The sequence below is a fragment of the Sapajus apella genome, unplaced genomic scaffold, assembly GCF_009761245.1.
Source record: "Sapajus apella isolate SASKATOON/1434 unplaced genomic scaffold, GSC_monkey_1.0 scaffold45, whole genome shotgun sequence".
In the NCBI taxonomy this organism is placed as follows: domain Eukaryota; kingdom Metazoa; phylum Chordata; class Mammalia; order Primates; family Cebidae; genus Sapajus; species Sapajus apella.
Genome location: NW_022436985.1, coordinates 10,721,670 through 10,747,642, shown reverse-complemented (window position 1 = coordinate 10,747,642; position 25,973 = coordinate 10,721,670). Strand labels below are relative to the sequence as shown.

Below are 25,973 nucleotides of genomic sequence, written 5' to 3'. Positions count from 1 at the left end.
TGGGGAAACAGAGGGGCAGGGAAATTGAGTGTGTGATTTCTCGTTCAGAATTAGGTATACACATATGCACATACATCTTACATGTCTCACACTCCCTACTGTTCTTGAGTTTAATGTGATCAGTTACATGAGTGCTTGTTTAATAACAAGCAAATAAACTGCTGACTCGTGTGTTTCTGTTACAGTATTTATGAATGATGCGTCGAAACACTGCCATTTTCCTTTTTTTGGTTTATCCTTTTGGATAACCTTCAAAATGTAGAAATAGTACCTTCAGATCTGTGTTTTTTGTTCAATCCGATATGCATGTGCATTGTTTTATGTATATAATACATACATGGAGAGAGAGAGCTATTCGTTTCTATGATACTGTTCTGAAAAGTAGTTCTAGGCTGGGCACAGTGACTCATGCCTGTATTCCCAGCACTTTGGGAGGCTGAAGTAGGTAGATCACCTGAGTCCAGGAGTTCAAGACCAGCCCGGGCAATGCGGCAAAACATTGTCTCCAAAAAATACAAAAATTAGCAGGGCGTGGTGGTGCGCACCTGTAGTCCCAGCTTCTTGGGAGCCTGAGGCAGGAGAATCACTTGAACCCAGGAGGCAGAGATTGCAGTGAGCTGAGATTGCGCCACTGCATTCCAGCCTAGCAACAGAGTGCACTCCATCTCAAAAAAAAAAGGTCAGAGATACTCATTATTACTTGTTTTAAAGTACTAAACTCTGTAAAAATATCTTTGTGCAACAAAGGAAAAATAAACTCTTGGAAAGAAGAGAAGCAATGAAAGCTAAAATTAGGTTAATCAGTGTTTTCAACTTATTCGTGGAAAAAGGTTGGATGGCTAGCTGCAAGTCATGTAATGAAATAATTATAGAATCTATGTGATGGGTAGTATGGGTATTTCTATATATAGAAAAATGAGTTTCCATTTTTCTGTATATTTCAAAGTTTCATAATACTATATCCTTTTAATATTAAAAGCTCTACAGTTTTGCCTTTAACTTTATAAGCCTTAATCTTGTAATAACTAGATGTTTTTATTTTTCTTTCTAGGACTCTCAGCATATCAGTTCTGCAACCCAAAACCAAAGTAAGTAAATTTGAAACTGTTTATTGGCTCAGAGAACAAAGCATAGCTTTTACTGTTTTTTTTTTTAACATAAAAAACATTTGTAAAAAATCTCCCAGCAGAGATGAAGCCTTCCTATGTTGAAAGAATAGGATAGGAGAACAAATATAAAACTATAAAACTATTCTTTATGTGGAATTTAAAATTGTTGGATGGGCACACAGTGGCTCATGCCTATAATCCCGGCACTTTGGGAGGCCAAGGCAGGTGAATTGCCTAAGCCCAGGAGTTCAAGACCAGCCTGGGCCACATGGTGAAACCCTGTCTCTACAAAAAATACAAAAATTAGCCGGGCATGGAGGCTTGTGCCTATGGTCCCAGCTACTTGGGAGGCTGAGGTGGGAGGATCACTTGAGCCTAGGAGGTAGAGATTGCAGTGAGCCAAGATTCTGTCACTGCACTCCAGCCTGAGAGAGCAAACCCTGTCTCAAAAAAAAAAAAAAAAAAAAAAAAATTGTTGCAAAGAGTTAATAAAGATGTTTCAGTGATATACTAAACAAATTAAGGTGGTATTACTGACACATAGTAGCTGTATCAAATGTGACCGACAGAGCTAGGAATTGTATACAACAATAGATTGGAGTTTGTGATTCTTATATGGTAAAAAACAAAACTTAGAAATTTTTGTAAGGAATATAACATACAGTTTGTCTAGCCCCACTATATTTATTTGCCATGTAATTCTTTTTCAGTCCCTTTTCATGGATTGTAAATACTTGAGAACTTGGAGGGAAATAGAAGAACACTAACTGGATCCAGCCTTTCTCTTTAGTAGTAACCCCTCAGATCAATAAATTCTTTGTGTGCTATTTGCAAGGCTGAAGCCTTACAGACTAGGATAAGCCAGTTGTGGTGGTATGCACCTGTACTCCCAGCTGCTTGGGAGGCTGAGGCAGGAGGATTGCTTGAACTCAGGAGTTTGATATCACCTTGGGCAGTACAGTAAGACCCTGTCTCAAATAATTAAATAGGAAAGTAAATAAAATTGAGTAGAGTATTTATAATCACTTAGTTCATGAAAATATGGTGAGGGGTGCGAGGCATGGTGGCTCATGCCTGTAATCCCAGCACTTTGGGAGGCTATGAGTGGATCACTTGAGATCAGGAGTTCGAGACCAGTCTGACCAACATGGTAAAACCCTGTCTCTCCTGAAAATACAAAAATTAGCTGGATGTGGTGGTGCGTGCCTATAATCCCAGCTACATGGGATGCTGAGGCAGGAGAATGGCTTAAACCTGGGAGGCGGAGGTTGTAGTGAGCTGAGATTGTACCACTCCACTCCAGCCTGGGCAACAGAGCAAGACTCCATCTCAAAAAGAAATAAACAAACAAACAAAATAAAGGTAAGAATAATAAGACACTTACACAGGTGGTGATAACATGCAGCAGGATGTGGTAATTGCCAAAGTTATGAAATAATAGTTTTCAAATGATGGGGAAACCAAAAGTAGGGTATAGAGGTGTATATGCATGTTAGGAGAGGAGAGCTTAGATGATTTTTCCTTCAAATCTGCCCACCTCATTATTTTCCCTCAATTTTTTTTAATGTTGTTTGAATTGCAAGGATGTGAGGAGAGGGCAAAAGTATTAGAAAAGCAAGAAATAGAATATCCTTTCTCTACAACAGAGGTGAGGAAACTACAGCCTGAAGGTTAAATCTGCCCTGCCACTAGTTTCTCTAAATAAAATTTTATTGGGACATAGCTACCCAGTCATTTATTATTCTACAAAGTATAGCACAGAAAACCTAAAATACTTATTGTCTGGCCTCTGTAGGTAAAATTTGCTGTTCCCTGCTCTAGAGATAATGAGTAAGATCTTGCAAAGAAGTCATAACTAAATTTTCCCCCAAATGCAGAGAAACCTGACTCTTTTGCTACTACAGTATCGTATGAGTGGCCAGGTAAAATTCACGGAAATGGATGGCTGCTTGGGGAGATTGGAAAGTCTTTTTTTCTCAACGTCTTGGCAGCTGGCCCAGACCAGTGGAGTGTGCACAGGTCTGAAGGCAGAACGCTAGCTCAGCCGTGGATGGGGTTGCTGTGTACCTCTTGGCGCCACCCCGCCCCCACCTTCGGTCTTCTTGGGCTACTGGTCATGCGGTGGTATGTCTTCTGTGGGGTTGCTCATGGTTTGCTTTGTTGCTAACTCATGGTTTAGAAAGAACCTTTAGTCCATTAAACCATTTGATTTCCCGTTTTAGCAAAGTATAGTTGAAGATGAACAGACAAGCAATTTCTTGGCCAGGGATGGATCATCCTCTTGCCCTGGGATGGTTTATCCCCTTGCCCTGTGCAGTAGTGTGGGTCAGTTCCTTATTACTCTAATGAGAAATTGTACAACCACTGGTGGGCCTCCTGGAGGTCCTGGCTCACCAGCTGCATACCCCCAGATCTTTCACGCTGCTGTCACTTTCTTCTGCTATTCTGGGAGGCTTACTTATCTTTGTGAGAATGTGGTCTTTGTGGCCTGCAAAAGAGGAATCTAGTTTGTTGCATGTTGGATGAAGAGGATGATGGGGTATGGATGGATATAGCTTTCAGTGAAGAGAAGATGCACATTTCTTAAAGTATGCCCAGCAAGTCAACTCTGGTTTCTTCAACACTGATCTTACGGTACTGGTACATAGGTTTTAGAGTCCATGGGGAGGGAAAGTATGGGGATTTTACTTGGATGCCCTAATGTTTTATGTCCACAATTGCAAAACATAACCAGACCCTGTGGAATTTAGAACCCAGTCAAAATGATCATGTGGAGTCCCTGTGAAGGGTCAGAAGAGGGGCCTTTGCCCCTCTCATTTGGAGTCTTGGTCCTAGCTTTCTAGACCTAGGGGAGGCTATTTGAAAACATCATATGAGAGCTGCTGCCACCATGAGGGTAAAGTGACTAATTGCAAATATCCAAGGGTCTCCGCATGACATTTGTGGGAAATGTCATTCAACCCTGCCTAAAAGGTACCCATGTTTCTTTTTCACTTCCAATTCTGTTTCAGGTCCCTATTACCTCATGTCTAGACAAATGCAGCTGCCTCCACATGTAACATTTCCTGCTCCCTTCTAAGTTATGTTAGGTAGCACTACCAGAGTAATCCTTCTGAGGAATCACTGTGTCATGTTCCTGTTTAGATCATTGATGTGTCTTATTGCCCAGCAAATACAGTCATAATTTCTGCTTCCACCTGCTTCAGCGCTGTCCAGCACAGATTCTGCACCTCAGCCCTGCTCTTTCCAAACTCAGACCCTCTCTTCATGTTTGCTCCCACCTTCCTCTCTCTTGCCAGCATCACTCTGCCAGAATCTTGGCTGTCCTTTGTAACACAGTTCATTTTGTTCTTTCTTGAATTTGCCTTCTTTGGCATTAACAAGAGAGCAACCATACTGTGGATTCCCAGGGCAGTTAATTTATGTGATTGACCTGTGTACTTCATCTCACACTGCCTAGGATTACAGATAATTCATGGGCCCGTTTCATGTCCCTCAGTCAACTGTGTGCTCTTTGAGGACAGGGCCAAATGCCTTAAACATGTTGGTCTCTATGAGGCAGTCTATAAATAGCTGCTGAATGAATGAATTGCAGGTGGGGAGTTAAATAACGAAGGGACAGGTGGGAGGGAGAGCACCTAGGACTGGGCTGTCAAAAGGGAGTGATAACAAATCACTGATATCTGTGTCAAGTCACTTGGGGGCCAGGGCACTGGGAGTGTAGCCCTGGCAGACTCCTTCCATGTGGGTGTCCACCCTGTCGAGGACAGAGAGATCTTCTAACACGTAGGAAAATTCCTGGCATCATAGGTAGGGTATACTGCAAATATTGCTTTTCAAAGTGTTTTTGGCCTATTGAGAGTTTCTTGATTCTGAACAAGCCTTCTCTCTAGAAGTAACATATATGTCATCTTATAATGGTGAGATTGTACCAAGTGTGCAGTGTGTTTAGGTAAAAAGTGGGGAGGGACAAAAAAGAACATACAACTGGTGATCCTGTAAATATGTGTCATTTTGTTGCTCTGATAATGTTTCCCTTCCCCACAGAACAATATGATACATCTTCAAAAACCCACCCAAATTCTCAGCAAGGAACATCGTCGTAAGTAAAATGCTTTTTGTTTATTAAAAATTTGTAGTATGAAATTATAATGTCTCATATAATGTATGGCTTAGATATTTTTTTCCTGCTTTTATGTAATGACATTAATAAGATACTGCTGCATTGTAAAGGGAAGAGAGGGCCCACGTTAATTTTTGTTTGTTTGTTTTTTCTGAGACAGACTTTTTACTCTGTCACCCAGGGTAGAGTGCAGTAGCGCTGTCTCGGCTCACTGCAACCTCTGTCTCCCGGGTTCAAGCGATTCTCACGTGTCAGCCAGCTACTCAGAGTAGCTGGGACTATAGGTGCCTGTCACCATGCTCGACTAATTTTTGTATTTTTAGTAGAGGCAGTGGCTCATCACGTTGGCCAGGCTGGTCTCAGATTCCTGACCTCAAGTGATCCGCCTGCCTTGGCCTCCCAAAGTGTTGGGATTACAGGCGTGAGCCACCATGCTCGACCTAATATTTGGATTAAGTTTCCCTATTGAAGGCCTGTGTAGCATTGGAGAGTTTGCTAAAGGGTCTTCTTGAGGTGAAAAAAAGGTTTTTGAGCCATTATTTACACGTTAACTATGAAAATAGAAGGCCGTGGCTTTTAAAACGTCAGTCTTAAATAGCCTTAGCTGTTGGAAACAAGATTTGGGGGATGCACACAATTGAAGGTTTTCTGCCCTTTTTTGGCCTAATTTACTAATGAAGAGCTAATCTTATTGCCCAGCTATTCTTTATTAAGGCCAGTAAGTTCAAATATATTTTGGGTTTTTGGAACATTTTAGATTGCATATTAAAGATTTTTAAATTGGCATTTTTGACCCAATTTGTCATTTCTTGATGGTGTTTAACTGTTATTTATTTTCCTATGACAAGACATGGTCGTAGGGACTAAGTGAGGATGCTTTCCTTCATTATCTGATCTGTCACTATCTCTGTGTTGCTAGTCTCAGGATTTCAGGTGGCCCAGGAGTTTAAGCTCCAGCTTTTAAGAACCAAATACTGAGCTGAAGAGGTTATTCTGTCTTCTTGCCATGACTAAATGTGAAACTGGGTTAAGTGATTGTTTTCCAAGTGCCAATTCCTTGATGTGCTTTGTTTTCATTTCACCATAGCTAAATGAGGGAAAAAAGGAACAAGAAGATGAGGTGTTTTTTTGGTCTGAAAGATGGGTATTATGCCTGTGGTAAAAGACTATTTTATTTGTGGTACTGGTAGATGATGAGGTTTGTTTGGTTGTTGTTTTTAATGCCTTTTGCTGAGAAAGTAAATGGTACCTTTTGTCAGTTATTTGTTTTGTTTTGTTTTGAAACAGGGTCTTGCTCTGTCTCCCAGGCCGGAGTACAGTGGACTACAGGGCACTCCCAGTTTTTTGTTTTTTTGTTTGTTTGTGGTAGAGATTGGGCCTCCCTGTGTTGCCCAGGCTAGTCTCCAACTCCTGGGCTAAAGCAGCCCTCCAGCTTTAGCTTCCCAAAGTGCTGGGATGACAGGTATGAGCTTCCACACTTAGCTTCTTTTTTTTCCTTTTCTTTATTTTTGGAGACACGATTGCTGTGTTGCCGAGGATGGAGTGCAGTGGCTATTCACAAGCCCAAATAGCACACTGCAGCCTCAAACTTGTGGGCTCAAATAGTTCTCCTGCCTCAGCCTCCTGAGTAGCTAGGACTACAGGCACAGCCCACTGTGATGGCTCCCCTTCCCTTTTCTCTTTCAGCTTTTCTTTTGTTTCTTTTACACTTCTACTGAGTATGTTTTAACATATTTTTAAAGACAGGGTCTTGCTATGTTGTCCAGGCTTGTCTTAAACTGCTGAGCTCAAGTGATCCTCCAGCCACAGCATCCTGAATAGATGGATTACCAGCACACACACCACCATACTCCCGTTATCTCTCTGGAAATTTTACTGGCTGCTGATTTTAAGATTCTCAGGTCACTGATGTGGATTACATTTAAGGAAGGAGGAGGTTTATTAAACCAGTTGAGGGCTGGTAGGGAGTAGAATCTGCAGATCAAGGACCACAACTGTAAGAATTCTGTAGAAGCGCTGTAATCTCCCCAGGGTTTTACATGGGGTATTTCTTTGTGATGGTTGGTTGTCAAGCCCTGTAGACCATAAAAGACCTTGACCATTGTCTTTGGGGCAGCCAGGAAGGGGCATTAAAGCCTGGGCATCCCAATTGACTGTAAGCATAGAGGGGAGGAGCTCTCCCAGGAGTACAGTGGTTGGAGCAGTTGCACCAAAGTGGGGAAGTCACTGTGTCTGTGGACTGTGGGTAAAGGAAGAAAGGCAGCTGGGTCTGATCTACACCTGAGAGGCGGCCTCAGACTGAGCCGGCAGAAGTCACATCCTCTCACTCCAGTTTCTATCAGCTTTCAGAGACAGACCATTCCTGTGATGATTCTGTTCAGTGAAATGGGTGGGGTTTTGTTTGTTTGTTTGTTTGTTTTTTGTTTTTTTTTTTGAGACAGTGTCTTGCTCTGTCACCAGGCTGGAGTGCAGTGGCTTGATCTCGGCTCACTGCAACCTCCGCTTCCCGAGTTCAAGCAATTCTCTTGCCTTAGCCTCCTGAGTAGCTGGGATTACAGGCACACACCCCCATGCTCAACTAATTTTTGTATTTTTTTAGTAGAGACGGGGTTTCACTATGTTGGTTAGGCTGGTCTTGAACTGACCTCATGATCCGCCCACCTCAGCCCCCCAAAGTGTTGGGATTACGGGCGTGAGCCATGGTGCCCAGCCTGAAATGAGTGTCTTTCTTGATAGCAGTGTTAAACCACTCAAATCAGAGGTGCCTGAAGGTTGCTAACAACTATCTTGTGAAATGTAGTATTTGCTTTGTAATAACTATTCATTTAGTACATATAAAATTATCTAGGAAAGAATATTTGTGATGATCCTAATAGATTTACAGAAGGGGTGAAAGTATAGGACCTAGTGGAAGGCAGGAGAAGGAAGAGTAATACAGAAGAGAAATGATACTGAGGCTGAGTAGATAATGAGGGTTGTGTGGATTTAGTGATTATGTGGGGGATGGCCATGGTGATATTGATAAGTGCCAAAATGAAATGTACCCATGGGAAAAAGGAATGGCCTTTATGAACTCGCTTTTAATGGAGATTAGATGAAAGTGGTGTCCCAATTAATTTGCAAATTGCAATCATTGTTTCAGATTTTGTATGGCAAATCTCTGAGTACTTGCAGGTTAATTTGATCTATTGTCAGCGGTAGGGTTCTTTGACATGCAGTTAAGCTATTTGAGTGGCACATAGAGTGCTAGGGAGATATTCTAATGCATTTTGAATGCCAGAAAAAATTATTAATTACAGGGTCATTTATACTTTGGTTTAAAAAATCAATCTAGGTCTTAATGCTTTTTCTTTCAGAGTTATGAGGACTTGGGAATCCTTAGGCAAGTGGAATAGGACATATAAGAGGATAAAAGAGGGGCCCAGTAATAAAGGATAAGCTTGTGAGAAGGTCTATTAATGCAGATATGGGTAGAGGGTAGCAAGGTGGTAGAAGGATATAGGTGTGAAATTTAATGTAATGGTTTAGCATTTATTTCTCTCTCTAGTTTTAGCTGTAGTTATTTCTCAAATAATGAATTCCTTCTTTAAAGTTCTGTAGGTAACTGATTAGCTAGGATGTTAGTGCAATTTGCCACTAAGTTTAAGAGAGGGCGTATTTGTTTAAGGGTTCTTGGCTTTGGAATCCTCTTCCTTTCCAAGGCTTAGATCTGTGAAGTGCTGAGGACAAAGTACAAAGTATTTCCTTTTTTTATACAGTAATTGTGTCCTTCATGTAACTGTGGACAATTCTCTTTCTGTGCAGCAAGGTTTAGATTACTGGTGTCAGTGCATTTGAAGGCAGACAAAGTGTTAATATTTTAGAAGCTAAACAGCAATTTATTTGTTTATTCTAGCTGATTTGTTTCTTCCCCCACTCCAAATGCCAAGTCCTTACAAAAAGGTGCCTTCTATTATTTTTCTTTTTTGCCTCGAGAGATAGAAATTAGTCATTATAGCAATTTGAAATTTTTATTACTTATGTGGAAAGTTTCTTTTGAAATGAGGGAAATTTCTGGATGTGAAGGCTGAGGTGGGGATTATCCCTGGAGTTGGAAGAGGAGGACTGGTGCCAAGTTAATAAAGGCTGGGGTGAGTCTGGTACCTTTTCAAATGAGCCTGAGTTTTCAACTTTTACTCAAAACATTGTTGGATTTTAAATATCTTGGGAAAGAACTAAGGAAGACTCATTCTATCTATTTATTGTAGTATAAAATTATCACATCAGGACGTAAGTAGTGTCCGCTGAAATGTACTAGAATCAAGTCCGAAGACATGCTTTACTTGTAGCATATTTAACTCATAGTTAGTCTAAGGAAATTAAATTTTTCCTCTAGCGTTTAAATGTTAACTTACACAGTTTGAACCTGAATATTTCATTGGCAGGTCTAACTGAAAGTACAATTTGCTGATAAATAATATGGAAGTAGTAGAAATCTGCCCCATGTGTAAAGCTTAGAACTTGACATTGAAGTAATATCTGCATCCCTTATTCACAGTTCTTCACCTCCCCCAAAACAAGAACAAACATTTGTGCTGGTTATTTTTATATCTGTAGATCTGCATTAAACCTTCAGCATCGCAGAACATTTATTAATTAAAAAAAATTTTTTTCCCTAAGTGTTCATCTCACTTTTTCTTTCCCTTTTTTGAAACCATCCCATTCTGTCACCCAGGCTGGAGTGCAGTGGAGTGACCTCTGCTCACTGCAACCTCCACCTTCTGGGTTCAAGCAGTCCTCCTACCTTTCCCTCTTGAATAGTTGGGGCTACAGGCGTGCACCACCATACCTGGCTAATTTTTTTTTTTTTTTTTTTGAGATGGAGTGTCACTCTGTAGCCCAGTCTGAAGTGCGGTGGCATGACCTCAGCTCGCTGCAGCCTCCGCCTTCCAGGTCCTGGTTCAAGGAGTTCTTCTGCCGCAGCCTCCCGAGTAGCTGGGCTTACAGGCATGTGCCACCATGCCCAACTAATTTTTGTATTTTTAGTGGAGGCGGGGTTTCACCATTTTGCCCAGGCTTGTCTTGAACTCCTGGGCTCAGGCAGTCTGCCCACCTTGGCCTCCCAAAGTGTTTGGATTACAGGTGTGAGCCACCTTGCCGGACCCTGCATTCTGTGTGCTTGGTGCTGCTTTAGGTACTTGGAGAAACTGGTCAATAAGACAAAATCCTTGTCTTCCACATTTTGTAACAGAGTGTAGGTGGCACATAATACAGAATAAGGGATGTGACAGTGGCAGGATTGAGAAGAGTTATTTGGATAGTAGTTATACTTCAGGGAAAAGAGGGGTCCAGAGAGGTCACCAGAGAGGGTGACATTTGATAAGAGAAAAGCAGAGACTTATTTGCCACCTTGAAAGGAGCTTGACAGTTTATGCTGTAGGTTTTGAAAGCTTTTGGAAACCTTAGGGAGTAATTTTTTTTTTTTTTTTTTTAATGACCACTTTGAAAGAGCCCATTTGCATATATAAAACCTGGTTTTTGGGGAGCCCTTAAGGGTCCCTTTAAGTGTTGTTTAACACCATAAATGCTAACTTACTCCAATAAGTGACCCTAGGCTACTTTAAGCATAGATTGAAAGATTGAAGAAAATATATTTTAATTCACTAGGAATCTGTTAGACTTAAGGGTAGTTTGTATATTTCACCCTCTCTATGGGATGCTGGGCTGTTAAACCAACATGGTGTGGTCCACTTTCACAAGCATATTCACATTCCTGCCTCCTTTGTCCCCAGCAAAGGCCTGCAAGACCCTCCGTAACCTACCCCTACCCCTACCACTGCCCCTCCCCCATGCACAGGTCCACTTTCCATTCTAGCAGCCGTGGCCTCCCTGCTCTTTTTGGTGCCCGGATGACTCTCCTCACAAGACTTGCATTGTGCTCTCTCCCTCCTTTCAGCTCCGTCCCGGGGTCGCCTCTATCAGTAGTTTTCCCTAACTACTCTGTATAAAAGAGTGACTTCCAGCTATCCTTTCTCTTTTATCCGTTTCCTTCCATAGGCTTGTTACCCACTGAGAAATGGTGTATTTTATTTGTCTCCCTCCTCTAGACTAGCGGGGATATTTTTCGGCTCAGAGTTGTAGCCACAGGGTCTAGAGTGGTGCCTGCACATAGTAAGTGCTCAGAATAAATGCAGAAGGAGCCATTACATGATAAAATTGATTAAATACTGTACACAATGTTTAATACGATTTTAGATTTTGTTTTTAGTTGAAAGTACATCATTCTCGTACCTTATTTGTCATACTTAATGATTTAACGTCAAATTTTCCCTCATTTATACTCTTGTAATTTTTTTCATTTCCTTATCTGACGTCAGATAATCTTCACTTCATCCACGGAGTTTAAGTAATCTTTTATAACTCCAGCGACCATTTTTATCATATCAGCCATTAACCCTTTTCACTAGAGTTAATCATGTAGAGTCAGTTTCCCCTCTGTCTTGTTATCCCATAATTCCTGTAGAAAGTTTCTCCATGAACTTGAATTCTGCCTTTTAACTATTGTCACCATTTGGAGAGTTCCCATTAAATGTTATGTCACAACTGCTGGAGATCTGCCTTTTCACTTTTTCGTCTATTCTTTGTTTAGCCTGCTCTGTAATTTGTAACCTTCCGTTGACCCTTAGAATGTATGGGCAGTCCTTATTTCTACGTGTATCAAGAAAGGAATCAGAGTCTGTTTGCTTTGAAAATGCTGGGATTCTGGGGCCAGTCATGGTGGCTCACACCTATAATCCCAACACTTTGGGAAGCTGAGATGAGAGGACTGCTTGAGCCTTGAAAGTAAATGAATTCAGACTGTGCATCCAGTAAGACCTTGCTTCCACAAAAAATTTCTTGAAAAAATTGCTGAACGTTGTGGCACAAACCTATAGTCCCAGCTACTCAGGGGCCTTAAGTGGGAGGGTCACTTGAACCTAAATGGCACAGAGGTTGCAGTGAGCCATAATGGTGCCACTGCATTCCAGCATGGGCGACAGAGTGAGACCTTGTCTCAGATTGAAAAAAAAATAAAAAAGATTCTGGATGTGCTCTGGAGCCCAGCCTCTGTCTCCTGCCTTATGCCCCATTGCCCATCCTATCTCTGGATCAGTTTTACATTTGTGAGACTCTAAGTTTACACATTCCCACATACTTGTTAATGGTTCTTGAAAAGTGTTACTTTTATTATTTTTAGCACACCTGATACCATGGTTGTGACTTATTAATTTTAAATAACTACTGTGATCTTGACTTCACTTGCTCTTTCTCAAAATGATCATAAGAAATATTAAGCTAAGAAATAAGGTTATGTAAATACTTTCTGGGTCTGAACTGAGATGTTGCAAATATTGGCAGTGAAAGCTTTGGGCAAGCCCAGTCCTAAGAAATGGAAAAGAAATGGCAACTTGTCTTTATGTCTTCACGCTGTAACAGCTGGGCTGACTCACGCAGTGTGCCTGCCAGGACCTGTATGTGGCTCTTTAAGCTTTGCTAGAACAGCTGCCTGAAAAATGCATTTGTACAAAGGGTTTTGAGAATTGTTTGTTACCTGTAAGCAAAAAGTTTACCTAACCAAATGTAAAATGTGACGAAACCTATATGTAGTTTAAAGAGTTGCTTTAATTTGTCTTCTTTTGAACAGTATAAAAGTAAGTAATATGGTTCCATATGTTTTGAAATAACTGCCTTGCCTTGGAGTTTGAAAATGAAATTAGTTATTTGACCAGTTAAAGTATGTAAGATTTAAAGTTAATTTACTTTCATAAGGGAAACATAGTATATTGAATTTATTCTAATAGAAAAGTAGTTTTATTTTAAATCAGGGTCTTTCTCTTGGTGGGTTCTGGAACTTAGATTTAATTCCATCAGTTAGGTTTTCTAACCATTGTGTCAAATATTGGCCAGAACAAGGGGATCTTGTATCAGATGGGATAGATTGCATCCTAGCTCCAGCGTGCGGCAGCTTCATGATCTTGGGCATGTCGGGTGGCCGTTTTTCTCATCCTCAGAATATGAAGGGATGGTCAAAGCCACCACACAGGATTGTAATGATAGGTAGCATCTGTTCTGATCACATAGTGAGCACACCTGCATGGTACTGTTACTTATTCAACAGAGGGGTCTTATTCATTCAGCCTGCTTTTTTTTTTTTTTTTTTTTTTAATATCTACCAGTGTCTAGACAGAATATAAAGGTGAAAATGACTTGATCCTAATTCAAAAAAGCTTATACAGGTGAGAAAGAAGAAGCACATCCATTGAGCTCTCTGTTCTCTTGACCTAGGCTTTATTGCTATGACTGAGACTGGGTCTAAGAGATTTGGATTCTCTTGTGGGGACAGAGGTGCTCACCCAGGTGTGCTGTAGTCCATTTCCTCCTCCACATTCGAGGACTGGTTCTGCACATATAGTGTATGCTTGGCTGCAAATATAGTTTGTGGGACAGGCAGAGGACATTAGCCTCTTAGATTTAAAGGAAATTTAAATTCGTTTAAAATTTGTCTTTACGCCTAAAAATCCTTCACCTGTCATCAAGCAAGCTCTTTTTTCAGCTACATAGATTTACTGTTTTTAAAAAAAATCATAATGGCATTCATGATTAATATTCTATATTAACATAACTTAGTTATGACTTGTAACTTTTTAAAAAGGTAGATGTCATACATTTTTTTTACATAAAAACTTTAGAAAAAATGTTTCTCTTGCTGCAATTTTTTCCGCCAATAATAGCATGCTAGTTTATGTTGAGATACCCACCTCTGGTGATACAGTAAATCATGCTTTCTGGAATATTCTGTGCTTACTCTTCGCTGTGCCTGCAGACACTAACGATACACATGTCTGCTGATTCTCATGTGAGATCATTTATTCTTTATCAAATAAATTATACTCACAAATTTTTATTAAGTAAAATACTTCATGTATAAATCTCAGTGCATCCCAAATGAGGGAGGAGAGGTTTTGTTTAACCATACTGGTTTATGATTTCTGGAGATAACTTTTGCAATCTTCCTTCAGAGATCACAGTCCTACTCTTTAGGTTTAGAATAGTTTTTTTACCCGCAGGCTCATTTTGTTATAGTCTACATAATTGTCTGAAGGGAAAATTTTTAGAATCTGTGATGACATATTCATGGTATCTGTTTATCTTGAATTCATGGTACCTATTCATCTTGAAGAGGGAGTAGAGCCAAAAGTCAGAACTTTCTTTAACTTTCTGATGTACTTTAGGAGAGCACATTCATAGAAGTTAGATGTTCGGTAGTTAGAAGAAAAAGTTACAGAATTTTTAATCCTGTGCTCAAAACAGGAAGTGTGGTTGGATTACATGATCATTGATGTTACAGGAGTTAAGGCAAATCAGCTTTATTCAAAACAAACCTAGTAACTAAGAAAGAGGTTCCTTTTTTGTTTTGTTGTGGTTGGTGGCTAATATTGAATACACCTTGCCAGATTTTTTTTTCTGGTTGTCTTATACTTTACATTTATTCTAAAGACATGTCTTTTATCTTTTGCTTTTGTGTATCCTAGCCAAGCCACCATTTAGCAATAAGCCTGTTGAGTGACTTTTTCTTATATTCCATTATGTTGCTAACTGCCAAGTTCTGTGACTGAAAGCTATATTTTCTAGCCTTGAAAAAAATATGAATTGAGCCGTACACAGCGGCTCACGCCTATAATCCCAGCAGTTTGGGAAGCTGAGGTGGACAGACAGCGCAGGAGCCCTAGATAAGCCTGGACAGCATAGTAAGACCTCATCTCTACAAAAACACAAAAATTAGCTGGGTGTGGTGGCATGCACCTGTAGTCCCAACTATTCAGGAGGCTGAGGCAGGCGGGTTGCTTGAGCCCAGGAGGTAGATGTTGCAGTGAGCCAAGAGGCTGCAGTGAGCCAAGATCACACCTGGGTAACAGAGTGAGACACCCTGTCTCAAAAAGAAATAAAAATACGAATTTAGCTTCTGTTAGATAAATATTGAGCAAGCTCTACATTTAAAAGCTGCTAACAGTTTTCATTTTATTTAGAAACTTATCCCAGTATGTTTTTAGTACATTTATGAAAGTTGTTTCTTGGCAGAATTACCACCTCATGTAGGCGGTCATTTACGAAAGAGCCAAGTTTTATTCATTTTCATTAGAAAATATAGTGGTTTTTACCAGGATTTCCAAAGTAACTATGGCCCATTTTTCAGTGGTAGATCGTGGCTTTGCAGTAAAAATCGTTAGATTTTTGAATAGGTATTTTTGGAAATACTAAAGGATTTTAATCTCTAATAATTAGCTTTTTGGAGCATTGGTAACACTCCAGCAGATTATTTTTCTCTTTTCAGTTTTACTTACAACATTTGCTCAAATAGCCATGCTCATAAAATTTGGGGGAAAGGGGTGAGAAGAAGCAATTACTGAATCATTCCTGTGATATTTGGGCATATCCATGGAATAAGATCAAACATGGGTGGGGGGGAGTTCTTAAAATTTGACAACACATGTATAGATTGGAAAATATTTGCTTTTTACTATTTAGGTTCACCATAAGCCAGAATGCCTACAGATAAGTTAGAGGAAATGAACTGATTTTTTTCCCCACTGAAACAATAGCAATAAGGTTAAACATAATTTGTAGACAATCTCATTTGTATTACCGTTCTTCTCATTGGTCAGTGTTTACATAGGCAAAAGAGAATAATTCATTACCTGTCAAAAATAGAACTCACTATTAATAATGTCCTTTGGACAGAAACGTAAAGTAACTGCATTGTTGGGTGATAGTTGCCTTAATAGCATCAAGCGTCTACTGTGTGTTTAATTCTAATGTTGCACTTTTTATGAGCCTGGCACTGTTCTGAGCGCTTTACAAATATTCATCCAGCTTTAATTCATTTATTGGCTAATTATTCTAGTTCAGTTAGAGCTTATGGAAGAAAGTAATTGAGTGTATTATGTATCTCTCCCACCCACCCCCGCCATTTGTTCTGTTTTCGTGAACCCTGACCTCACTGATTGGGAGCTGGGGACTTTAGTCTCAGGGCTTGCAATGAATCTTTGTCATGTGGTAGTTCTGCTTCAGTGTTTGTAACATGTGAAAGAATCGGTTTGGAGATGGTAAGAGGTTTGCATTTAACTTGTTTCTGTGTTATAATTGTATAATTATGATTGTATGTTGTACATCGTAATCGTATAATTGTAAAATTTACATTTCTAGGAAAATACAGCATTTAATAAATAAAGAGAACTGACACATATCCTGTCTCTTTTTTGTTTAATTAGGCATATTTTCTATTTATATGCTAGAAAAGTTGTTAGAAATCATTTCACATTCTTTCTTCTCTGTGTCCCTGCCCATTCCAGCATGCTCGAAGACGACCTTCAGCTCAGTGACAGTGAGGACAGTGACAGTGAACAAGTAAGTGCTGTGCACCCTGTAGTACCAGGAGTCCTTTAAAATCCATCTAACATATCTGAGCTGCTTGTTCTAACCTGTTTTTTGTTCTTTTCCTGGTCCTTCTTCCCCTTATTGTGAATGCCTAGACCCCAGAGAAGCCTCCCTCCTCATCTGCACCTCCAAGGTACCGTGTGGATTTCTCCCCATCTGTACAGAATGTTTGCAATTTTTTACCAAATGGGAAAAATAAAGCTTTATTTAGTACTTTCACAGTTTTTTCATGGGAAGGAGCCGAAGGATCACAGTAAAAGGAAAGTACCTGTTTAATATTTTGGAAGCTTAAATCAGCCATAGGGAGGTTGTTAACCCTATAAAAGCAAGATCGCGACACTCATCTACATTGTCAGCCTAGATGTGAAAGATTTTTAAGCATTTACAGGCATGCTAGCTCATGCCTGTATTTCCAACACTTTGGGAAGCCCAGGTGGGTGGATCACTTAAGGACAGGAGTTCAAGACCAACCTGGTCAACATGGTGAAACCCTGTCTCTACTAAAAATACAAAAATGAGCTGGGTGTGGTAGTGCATGCCTGTAGTCCCAGCTACTTGGGAGGCTGAGGCAGGAGAATCGCTTGAAGCCGGGAGATGGAGGTTGCAAGTGAGCCGAGATCATGCCATTGCACTCCAGCCTAGGTGACAAAGTAACACTCCATCTCAAAAAAAAAAAAAAAAAAAAAAAAAAGGAGTTTACACACAAGCTTAAAATACAATTTATCATCAGTATTAGGTAATCAGTATTTGAAAAGTTAAACTGATGAGCCCAGTGTTTTAATGGAGGTAATAGATTTGCTGTTTTCAATAAAGCTCGCTTATTTCCAGAACTTCTTTTCCACTATGCCTATTTTCTTAGTTATATGAATTTTCATATTGTTTCAGCTGCTTTTCAGAATGATCAGCAGTGCATTTTAGTGTGATGGGAAATGGAACAAGCCAGCCATACTTTAGGAAATGTGATGATTTAATTTTTTGAAAATATGAACTATTTGAACTACTTTTATAATATTTTCCTCTGGTAATATGCCAAATACCTGCCTTTCATGGACAAAGTTACATTGTTTTACTCCCTTGAGCTGTGCTCATCCACTCAGAGACGAGCTCAGCAATAAAATCTTGTCCATTATGCAGGGGATGTTACTGTGAATGTAGAGGAAGCCCATGTAATTATGTGCACTCTTAGAGATTCATAAAGTTTGCTTGTTTAATTATATCTTATTTTGTTCAGTAATTTCTGGTGGGTTATGATGCCTCTTAAACATGACAAGGTAGCCTAACTTCTAAAAGTGAAGGGAAAGGAAACAGAAAAGACCAAGTGGCAGCACACATTCGAGGCAGGAGTAACATTGAGAGCGCGGCCCCTTTTGCTCATAACTGGGTTACGCTCTTTAGCTGCTGGTACAGACAGGGCTACAAACTGGGTATAGCATTTCTGCGAGCAAATTACATAGCAGTATCATGTGTGTTTTAAAATTACCTCAACTAGTGATTTTGTTATTGTTTAATAATTGTATTCTAATATGTGTTATTTACTAATTTATTTTGAAAATATTTTAGATAGATTTGGACTCTGTCCACATTATAGTTAATGACTTATTGCTTTAACTAGTATCATCTAGGGTGAGACTTTAAGATTATATATGCTTCGAAATTCTTTATGTGTCTAGCAGTGTGATCAATGTGTTTTCTCACTCACTTAGATTTATTGCCCCAATCTTAAAATTTGGAGTAGGTAATCTCTACTTTGGCTGATATTTGGGGATGACCTCTAAGCCACTTATAAAGAATGGTCCGTTTTGTAGTTCCACTAGGAAGTGTGAAAGGGTTACTTGGTTACTTTTGAGTTCACCTTGCAAAGGAACACCATTTACATTTAATGATCTCTGGCTGCCACCCAGTTCTTGTGTAGAAAATATAGGGAGATTTTAATCACTGGCTTTTCTTTTAGAAATTAATTTTATTTGGTTATGTGTAGCAGAGACCAGCAAAGTTAAAGGATCAGATCGTAAATTTTTAGGCTTTGTGGGCCATATATGTCTCTATTGCAGCTGTTCAAATTTGCCATTGCAGTGTAAACGCAGACACAGTACATTAAAAAAAAGGGCATGAGTGTGTTCTAATAAGAAATTATTTAGAAAAAAGCAGGCAGGCAGCCTAGGCTATGGTTTACCAAGCCTTCATATGAAGCACCCAGCATCTAACTTAAATTTTGGATCACTTGAAATACTCTTCAGGAGTAAAATTTCACAGGCTTCTCTTTCATTCATTTGTCTGGTAAACTGTTTTCAGAGGTTTTTGCTGTTCTATTAAACTACTTTGGGCCTCTCTCAACTGGATGATGTGATAGTTTAGCAGTAAAACTAATATAGAGGCCCTTCCTTTCAAGTAGCAGAAAAATGGGCAAGGGAGAAAGAGAGAAGTCCATCTTGCATGGTGCCTTCTAATTTTATCTTTTGGTTGCTTTGCAGTGTTCCACAGTCCCTTCCAGAACCAGTGGCATCAGCACATTCCAGCAGTGCAGAGTCAGAAAGCACCAGTGACTCAGACAGCTCCTCAGATTCGGAGAGCGAGAGCAGTTCAAGTGACAGCGAAGAAAATGAGCCCCTAGAAACCCCGGCTCCGGAGGTACCGTGTCCCCCTCGAGATGGCCGCCTCAGATGGCAGCATTCTGTCCTTTGAAGCTAGAGTCTTGTGTTGTGAGTCAGGACTGACCATGAGACTGAGTCGTGCTGTCCCATGGGGCAATGCTTTCCTGCTCCTACGCTGTATAGAGCCATCTGTTTCTATTTGTTTGTTTCTTACCAAATATTTAATAAAGGAGAGTTAGGGAGAGAGGTCTTTTCTCCCCTGTTCAAAATAATAGGTCCTTCTCTGTCATTGCTAGTGTTGTTTTGAAGATCAACTCATTAAGAGTGTTTGCACACCATTTTCTTTTCCCTTAAAAAGAAAACTTGGTTTCTGTAGGCTGCTGTTTTAATATTAATGAGAATTCTTTTTGAAATTTCAGAAATGCATGAATTAAGGAAAGCAAAAGGAGACCACCCGATTTAGCAAAGGGCAGGAATGTGAACTAGAAATAAGTCATCAGGAGTTCTATTTTCGAATCACCAAAAGCCATGCATTAAATTGATGGCAAAGTGATTTTGCCAGGGTTCTGTTTTTTGCTCCCTTCTGCCCCATGTAAAACAGGGATAGTGGTGTTTGCTTGTCACCACTGAAAATCTTAAACACTAAATATATCTAGAGGGTTTATGCTATTTACTGGCTTGTTGGGCACAAGAAATTGTTAGTAACATCTAACAGGGTTGCCAAATACCCTCAAAATTTAGGTAGCAGTGTAAAAATTATGCCCAGGAAAGAAATTAATGAAAAGGGAAGGCATTCTTTTCTTTTTGGTGAATGAGACCAGCCTATATCAAGAAAATTATTCCAGATATTTAATATGGGAATGCCAGGAAATGAAGCTTTCTAATTAGGAAAGCATTAAAAAGCTTTCTGTATTTGTCTCTGTTTAGAAAGCAAAGCAGGTCCAATTGGGCATTAACTGAATACATCTGGAGCTGATGTAGGGAGACTTCAGGGTCTTGTCTGAGGGCGAGGGAGGCTGAGAAAATAACTGGCTGTCATTTTCTGTTAGCTGTGAATCTGTGTCTGGCACAGAAAATAAGAGCTTGGTATGTTTTGGAGTGAACAGACATGCATCAGAATTAACTGCACTTGAAATGCCTTTCAGATTTTAGAAACTACATTGTGTTTCTGAGGCTCTTTGTTTCCTTATATGATACTAATGGCTATTGAAATAGTTTTTCTATGCCTCAGGGAAAAGGATACTGACTCTGCTGTGCAGATAAATTGTTCACTGTTAATGCTTGTAAGATCTTTGCTTTATGTTTCACCTTATTCCATAAGAAAAATCTTCATGCTAGTTAGATTACTGATGTAGAAAAGATAATTAAGCAACATTTAATTCAAATAAAATGGAAATGGTACGGATTTGGCTGAATAATTGAAACCTGAAAGAAAATCTCATGTTTGTGGTAATGAGACATAGATATATTTTATTGCTCGAGAAGTTACTAGAATAGAATGAAACCTCTTAGGTGTAAAATAAATGGTCCTATCCTGCCTTATCTTTTAAAAATACCTTACTAAAAAGGCTAGTGTTTCCAGGCTTGGGAACAGTATGTGTTATATATACTGAGGCTCATCCTGCTGGGAATATTTTATCTTTGTTTAGATTTTAAATTTTTCCTGTTTAACTGTATCTCTTTTCTTTTACAGTAAATACCTGCATTATTATAAATCTCTGGTGTTATTTTGATGTAACACAAATTCCATAATTAGCTGTACATACAGATGTTAATGAGAATTCTTTTTCTTTAATATTCCATCATCAGCTGTAGATAATTTCATGCACCCACTGTAGATACAGCTGATTATGGAATTTTCACTCTTAACTTTCTCACTCTTTATGTCTTCTTTTAATTTTTTTGGGTACATAGTAGGTGTAGGTATAGATGTTTATGGGTACATGAGATATTTTGAAGCTCTACACTTAATTCAGAATCATAATTCATTCTGAAATACCCTAACTTTTGCCAGTTTATTAAAACATCTAATAAAAAATTATATGCCTTTTTAAAATTATTTCTAATTTGCAGTATTTGAGTTGCACCAGCACTGGGTGGACAGATTGGGGGTGGGGTGCGGAGAGGCAGAGGAAGGAATGAAAGTTCAAACTTTGATCCTCTAAACAAAGATAAAATATTCCCAGGATATTTGATAGTCTAAAACCTTGGGACTTTTATCCACTTAAACTTTATTTTAAAAAATGTTTTATTTTCATTTTTATTTATTTATTTTTATTGAGACACAGTCTCATTCTGTCACCCAGGCTGGAGTGCAGTGGTATGATGTCAGCTCAATGCAACCTCTGCCTCCTGGGTTCAAGCGATTCTCCTGCCTCAACCTCCTGAGTAGCTGGGACTACAGGCATGTGCCACCATGCCCAGCTAATTTTTATATTTTTAGTAGAGATGGGGTTTCACCATGTTGGCCAGGCTGGTCTCGAGCTCCTGACCTCAAGTGATCCACCCACCTCGGCCTCCCGGACTCCCAAAGTGCTGGGATTACAGGCATGAACCACCACGCCCAGCCTAAAAATATTTCTAATCAATTGCTTATGAAAACATTTTTCCCATCTCAGCACCTAATAATACCTCAAAGGAACTGTATTCGTTTCACGACTTAATATTGGACGTATAGGATTGCCCCTACCTGTACCCCCTTGCCTGGCTCAACTACTCAATTTTACCCTCAAATTGGAACATGGGCATTCCTTCTGAACATTTTTAGGACTGTAGTAGAAGAAAATACTTTATTTCTGTAACCAGGACATTCCTTCAGGGACTATTAAATGTATCTCAGTACTGTCCTGTTTTCAGGGTTGGGGGAAAACTGGATGTTATTTATACCAGGAATGACTTCCCTTTTGGGTTTACACATAAATAGTCTTCTATTTATTAAGAAAGAGCATGTCAGGGATTGGAGTGCAGTTGTAAACATAGCCAGTGGGTGAGCTATGTCCATACCTTTCCTGAGGAAGGGTGTGAAGGCTTCTTCCCTGACGTGATTGACAAGTGATGTATCTCACTACCTTGTCCCATCAGTTAACTGCTTATGTAACCACACCCTGAAGTCTCTGCAGGAAATCATGTTTGACAAGTGGGTATTGTGTGCTAATCTTTTCTCTACCCTTAACAACCATTCTGCCTTCTTAGAATACCGAATACAGATTTAGATTACATGTGACAAAATGCCTGGCACATAATAGTAGTTTCCTCTTCCCTCCCTCTCTACCCTTACATTCAGATGACGGCATGGATATACAGTTGACACAGGGGAAGGAAGACAATGTTATCATAAGCAGCAGTATGGGGTAAACAGAAAAGAAAAGGAATTATGCAGTCATCTTTCTGTGCACAGAATGTTCCTGGTTTTTTAAGTTTCTTAAAGTCACACGAAACCCAAACTATCTACCTGATCGTTTTATTACCCAACCTTTTCCTGACCAAAAAACCTTTATGTCATAGCCACATATTTTGCATCATTAGATTTTCATGTTTTTGTGGGGTTAAAGTATTTGGGATGTTCCAGTGAGGAAAATTATCAGCAGTCTTTCTTCCCCTTAACACTTTTCCACCTACCGGAGTGGTCTCCTTATCTATAATCTAATCAAATAAATCTGAAGTGGGATGTCTTTCAATTAATTCTCTGATATATTATGTATATGACTTATTCTTACAAACCATCTCTCAGAGTGGATCTTTAGTGTTTTTCATAAGGTCAGTGATGTACTGTCTTTAAAATAAATGTAACAGCTATCACTGTTAGACACTAATATTTTTCTGTATGATATGAAATTCATGGGTATAGTAATCTACCTAGAGGAATACTCAAATATCTCATGCACCCACTATGTGCAAGATACAGTAGTGGAACTTGGAGGCACAAGAGTCTCTGTCATTCTTTTTTTTGTTTTTTCCTCTTTTTTTAAGATGGGGTTTCACCCTGTTGGTCAGGCTGGTCTTGAACTCCCGACCTCAGGTGATCCGCCCACCTTGGCCTCCAAAGTGCTTGGATTACAGGCATGAGCCACCATGCCCGGCCCTCTGTCATTCTTTTAATAAGGCCTAATAGCTGAGTTGGAGAGACGTGGTGGAATGCAGCAGCAGTTAATTCAGCAACAAAGGTTGAACTAACAGTTAAGATAACAAGCCAGGAACCTCTGGGTTTTTTGTTGTTGTTTGTTTGTTTGAGACAGAGTCTTGCTCTGTTGCCAGACACCAGACTGGAGTGCAGTGGTGCGATACCGGCTCACTGCAACCTTCGCCTCCCAGGTTCGAGCAGTTCTCCTGCCTCAGCCTCCTGAATAGCTGGGACTGCAGGCACATGCCACGATTCCCAGCTAATTTCTGTATTTTAGTAGAGACGGGGTTTCACTGTGTTGGCTGGGCTGGTCTCAATCTCTTGACCTCGTGATCCGCCTGCCTCAGCCTCTTAAAGTGGTGGGATTGCAGGTGTGAGCCACCGCACCCAGCCCAATGTTTGACTTTTAAAGAGTTCACGTGGGACTAGTGCTTGGTTAATGTGACCCAGTTGACTTTTTATCCAGGTGTAAAAATTGCAAATCAGTATTTACTGCATGTGATATGATAACTTGGTCAACGTATAGATGTTTACTGCATAATGCTTTTAAATAAGTGAGAGAAATGGGCCTGTTACTCTAGTGCTTTGGCAGACTGAGGCAGGAGAATCACTTGAGGCCAGGAGTTTGAGGCTGCTGCGAGCAGTGATCGTGCCACTGCACTCCAGCCTGGGCAACAGAGTAAGACCCTGTCACACGTAAAAAAGAGAGATGATCTCATCTTGAATAAAAGTCATCTTCATTTGAAAAGTATGTCTGAAAAAGGATAAAGTGTGACCCCACAAAACTTAGTTTATTCATTAACTGCCTTCTGCAAATATTTGATAAAATGATTTTTTACTCATTTCCTGTTATTCCTTAATAGAGTAGTTTACAAACCAAAATGTGCCAATTCTGTTTAAATTATGCTATAATTACCAGAGAATATATTACAAAGATTTCTCAGCAGTTAGCAGTGGCCTGTTAGTTAATATTTGCTATTGCCAAATTTCTAAATCCCACAAAAAAGTGAAGGTTGCTTTAAGAGTTATTACAGAGCTTGACTTCTAATCTGAGGAGGAGGATGGCATCTAAATTCTTAGGTTTGGAGTGACAGTCCTGTATAATTGGATGACAAGCCCAAAAGAATAATTTGTCATCATCGGTCAGTTAACACTTTCTTTTCTTTCCTGATTTTTAGCCTGAGCCTCCAGCAACAAACAAATGGCAGCTGGACAACTGGCTGACCAAAGTCAGCCAACCCGCCGCGCCACCAGAGGGCCCCGGGAACACAGAGCCCCCTCAGCGGCACCCAGAGAGTAAGGGCAGCAGTGAGGGTGCTGCAAGTCAGGAGCGTTCTGAATCCAAAGATCCTCCCCCGAAAAGCTCCAGCAAAGCCCCCCGGGCCCCTTCCGAAGTCCCCCACCCTGGAAAGAGGAGCTGTCAGAAATCCCCGGCACAGCAAGAGCCCCCGCAGAGGCAAACCGTTGGAACCAAACAACCCAAAAAACCTGTCAAGGCCTCTGCCCGGGCGGATTCGCGGGCCAGCCTGCAGGTGGAAAGGGAGCCAGGACTTCTTCCCTATGGCTCCAGAGACCAGACTTCCAAAGACAAGCCCAAGGTGAAGACGAAAGGACGGCCACGGGCCGCAGCAACCAGAGAGCCCAAGCCAGCAGTGCCCCCGTCCAGTGAGAAGAAGAAGCACAAGAGCTCCCTCCCCGCCCCCTCTAAGGCGCCCTCAGGCCCAGAACTCACGAAGGACAATGTGGAGGACAGGAGCCCTGAGCATTTTGCTCTTGTTCCCCTGACTCAGAGCCAGGGCCCGTCTCACAGTGGTGGAGGCAGCAGGACTAATGGCTGCCGCCAAGCCGTGGTAGTCCAGGAGGACAGCCGCAAAGACAGACTCCCATTGCCTTTGAGAGACACCAAGCTGCTCTCACCGCTCAGGGACACTCCTCTCCCCCAAAGCTTGATGGTGAAGATCACCCTAGACCTGCTCTCTCGGATACCCCAACCTCCTGGGAAGGGGAGCCGCCAGAGGAAAGCGGAAGATAAACAGCCACCCACCGGGAAGAAGCATAGTTCTGAGAAGAGGAGCTCAGATAGCTCAAGCAAGTTGGCCAAAAAGAGAAAGGTGAGTATGGGGAGACGGCCCTGACCCAGTGTGGGCCATCCCTGCTGTTGGCTTGGTGGTTGATCGGCCCTTGATTTAAGCCCAGTTGAGTTGTCTCACAGGTCTTTGCTTTGATTCGTTGTAGCCTTTGCGCCTTCTACCAGTGTGACCTGTCTGGACTTTGCTTCTCATTCTGCAGATGGGCATTAGCATGTGTTGTGTCCCTTTATTGGTCTTTCTAATTTGAAAAAAGATGAGGCAGTCATTAAAAATGATAGGTGCTATTGCCGGGCACGGTGGCTCACGCCTGTAATCCCAGTACTTTGGGAGGCCGAGGCGGTTGGATAACGAGGTCAAGAGATTGAGACCATCCTGGTCAACATGGTGAAACCCTGTCTCTACTAAAAATACAAAAAAAATCAGCTGGGCATGGTGGTGCATGCCTGTAATCCCAGCTACTCAGGAGGCTGAGGCAGGAGAATTGCC

The 25,973-nt window shown here is 40.6% G+C and overlaps 1 protein-coding gene and 1 long non-coding RNA gene across 5 annotated transcripts in view; both read left to right on the top strand.

The window, feature by feature from the left end:
- The window catches only part of AFF1 (AF4/FMR2 family member 1), a 188,872-nt gene that overhangs the window by 136,261 nt on the left and 26,638 nt on the right, over positions 1-25,973 (top strand). For all 4 annotated transcript variants that reach the window (XM_032239681.1, XM_032239680.1, XM_032239684.1 and 1 more), the window contains 6 exons: positions 1,052-1,088; positions 5,157-5,211; positions 16,602-16,656; positions 16,782-16,819; positions 19,158-19,314; positions 24,576-25,508. In XM_032239681.1, the coding sequence (XP_032095572.1) occupies positions 1,052-1,088; positions 5,157-5,211; positions 16,602-16,656; positions 16,782-16,819; positions 19,158-19,314; positions 24,576-25,508 (1,275 nt within the window). The remainder of the gene's footprint in view (positions 1-1,051; positions 1,089-5,156; positions 5,212-16,601; positions 16,657-16,781; positions 16,820-19,157; positions 19,315-24,575; positions 25,509-25,973) is intronic.
- LOC116524433 overlaps positions 25,515-25,973 on the top strand; it is a 1,586-nt gene continuing 1,127 nt past the window's right edge. The window contains exon 1 of the long non-coding RNA XR_004257327.1: positions 25,515-25,765. This is a non-coding gene — a long non-coding RNA (uncharacterized LOC116524433). The remainder of the gene's footprint in view (positions 25,766-25,973) is intronic.